Raw genomic sequence first — 3,347 nt, 5'->3', positions numbered from 1 at the left:
AAAGCATCTGCTAAATCCATAAATGTAAAATGCATTCATGTAAATGCGAAAGTGTAAACTGCATAAATGTAAAAGCATAAATTAAAATGCATAAGTGTAATATGTGTAAATGCATGTGTAAATGCATTAATGCACTGTACTGTAAAATACATAAAGGTAAATGGAAAAATGTAAAATGCATGCATATAAATGCATTCATGTAAATGTGAAAGTGTAAACTGCATAAATGTAAAATAATAAATTAAAATGCATAAATGCATAAATGTAAATGCATGTAAAATGAATCTGTGTAAGTGCAAAAGTGTAAACTGCATAAATGTAAAATGCATGAATGTAAATGCATTCATGTAAAATAAATGCATAAATGTAAATTCATAAATGTACTGTAAAATGCATAAATATAAATGCATAAGAGTAAAATGTATACATATAAATGCATAAATGTAAATGCATGTGTAAAATCATAAATATACTGTAAAATGCATAAATGTAAATGCATAACTGTGCATAAATCACATGACTGACAAACTGAATTGGCGTGTTTTAGGTGATTTAATCAGATTTGATCAGTAACACGCTGTAATGTTACAGTTACAGTAACAGTTGATTGAATCACACGAATAAGTAGAAATCATCAGAGCTTCTTCTGCACGGCTCCCTGCAGACGGTTGTGTTCCCGCAGTCTAAAACACAGCAGATCAACTATGAAACAGTCTGATCAGATTCAGAAGATCATGTTCATTCAGACTCGTGTTACTGACCTGACCGCATTGATCTTGATGAATCCAGAGGCGTCGCAGGGGTCGTAGTCGCCCTGCACATCCATACTGTTAGGAGAAAGACCAGATCAACACAGTGTGCAGCAATAACTGCAGAAGATTACAAGAGAAAACTTGTCGGGAATATTAGAGACAGCAAAAAGTATCATCGTATATATATACTGTACACATATATAACTGTTCAAAAGTAGTGGTCATGAAGGAGGATTGTTTTTGGGTTTTTTTGAAAGAAGTTTTTCTGCTCATCAAGGCTGCAATGTTTTGATAAAAATACAGTAAAAATTGTGAAATATTTTTACTATTTAAAACAGCTGTTTTCTATGTGAATTTCTAATCAATTGTAATTAATTTCTGTGATCAAATCTGAATTTTCAGCATCATTACTCCAGTCTTCAGTCCAACGCAGACAGCAATCCCAGCATGCATCAGTGATACAGTTGACCCAAGATGGAAAGATGGATGATTATGAATATAATAATATATAATAATATATCTCAAATAAATATATATTAAGTTAATTTAAGCTTATTTTATTTAAGTTCTTTCATTTAGTTTAAGTTGAAGTACTAAAATTGCTAAAACTAAATCTGAAATAAAATGTATAAAAGCGAAATATTCACTTAATATCACTAAATTACAGGATTAGAAATATTACTATATTTAATATAATACTATTGATACATAGATATATTCTATTAATGTGTGATTAATTACAGAAAAATGTGACATGAATTAATTTTTTGTAATCGATTGACAGCATTAATATTATTACATTATAAAATAAGAAATAATACTATACAATTTCGCAATAAAATGAACAAAAAATGACCGTTTAAGCAAAATAATATTACACTAATAACTTTATTTTTACATTATAAAATTAGTGTTTAATTTCTTCTTTGTCAAACATTAAACCATCAAACTTTTATTTTGACAGAGAACCGCCGGAGCCGTGGTCAGAAGAAGATCCCAAGCTAAACTCTCTCGTTCATTATGAGTTTCTTTGACGGGACGTTCTGTGCTCCACCGTGGCCTCGAGCGAAAGCACAGGGCGACCTTTCGACCGCACGCCTCCACGCTTAACCGGCATGAAACACACAGCTTCCTCCAAACACTGAGAGGCCATTAGACAGATGGAGCTGTGCTTGGGTCAGTCTGAGAGGACACACAGGGGTCAAACCTCCATGACCTCATGACATCATCACACGCATCAGACTCAGTCGCTAGCGCTTTTAACTCACACCTCACAGGACACTTTCCTCACGTCCTCATGCTGTTTTAGATTTGATTAGACAGAAAATGTAAGTTTAAGTTTATATTTCTCTAATTCCATGACACATTTGCATGTTCCTGGTCACATGACATGCAGGAAAATAAATAAGATTTTTAATCCGTTTTTAGTGTTTAATTTAAACTTTTTAGTTGTGATAGCTTCAGTCCACATTACATTCACTCTGGTGTGTTACGAACTCAATTAAACTGACTTAATTAATTATTATGTATGCTTTTATAATATTATTTTATGGTATTTAATTAAATGTTTATATAATATACTGTCATTTTTATTTACTATTTTATTAATATTTTGTACTATTTAACTTATTATTTTATTACATTTTGTATTTTTTTATTATTCAATATTATATTATTTTATGTAATGTTTATTTAATATATAACATTAACAACAATAATAATAACGAGTATTATTTAATATTTTAATATTATATTATTTTACACATAATGTTTGTATAATATATAATACCTTCCAAATAATAATAGTTTTATAAAACTAATTAAAATATTAAGAATATAAAAATATTAAGAATAATTAATAAGTAATTAATACATTTATAGTATTAAAAGTATAATATAATATATAATCATTCTAATATTAATAATAATAATTATTAGTATTCATATTATTATATATATTATAATATTTAGACAATATATCATATTTTTCTTTTATATAATAATAAGAATCATCATCATCATCATCATCATTATTTAACTAATTATAAAAGGGAAGACATAAATATATTACTCTTGTAAATTGCAATTATACTTTAAAATAAAATAAAAATATATATTTAATAATTATAACAATAATTTTATTTTACACTACAAAATTATGTAAATGTGTAAATACGATTAACCTAGTGTGTAACCTACTGCATGTTCAAGTGTTCAGCAGACTGATGCAGATGTTGAAGGGTTCTCGGTGTGTGAAGCGGCCGTTTAGAGCAGAAAGTCTAAAGTGAATAATGTGGCATGTTTGTACCTGACCAGCTCCTCGTTGTACAGGGATTTGGGCGACTCTCGGCCGAGGATGTACACCTGACCCTTAAAGACAGACAGCTGCACACGACCCTCCACGTTCTCCTGAGATTTATCAATGCAGTGACGGACGAACTCACACTCAGGACTGTACCAGAACCCTGAGAGAGAGAGAGAGAGAGAGAGAGAGAGGGGAGGGGGGGGAGAGAGACAGAGAGAGAGAGAGAGAGAGGGGGGGGGGGAGGGGAGAGAGAGACAGAGAGAGAGAGAGAGAGGGGGGGGGTACAGAGA

The 3,347-nt window shown here is 30.9% G+C and overlaps 1 protein-coding gene across 1 annotated transcript in view; it reads right to left on the bottom strand.

The window, feature by feature from the left end:
• Positions 1–533: 533 nt before the first annotated feature.
• Positions 534–3,347, bottom strand: part of LOC132131831 (argininosuccinate synthase) — a 30,795-nt gene continuing 27,981 nt past the window's right edge. Inside the window, exons 13-15 of the mRNA XM_059543961.1 lie at positions 3,061–3,217; positions 762–827; positions 534–683 (exon numbers count right to left, since the gene is read on the bottom strand). Coding sequence (XP_059399944.1) covers positions 635–683; positions 762–827; positions 3,061–3,217 — 272 coding nt within the window. The 3' untranslated portion in view covers positions 534–634. The remainder of the gene's footprint in view (positions 684–761; positions 828–3,060; positions 3,218–3,347) is intronic.

The sequence above is a fragment of the Carassius carassius genome, chromosome 4 (assembly GCF_963082965.1).
Source record: "Carassius carassius chromosome 4, fCarCar2.1, whole genome shotgun sequence".
Lineage (NCBI taxonomy): Eukaryota > Metazoa > Chordata > Actinopteri > Cypriniformes > Cyprinidae > Carassius > Carassius carassius.
The sequence above is the reverse complement of the archived record's forward strand: the minus strand, read 5'-3'. Positions and strand labels throughout refer to the sequence as shown.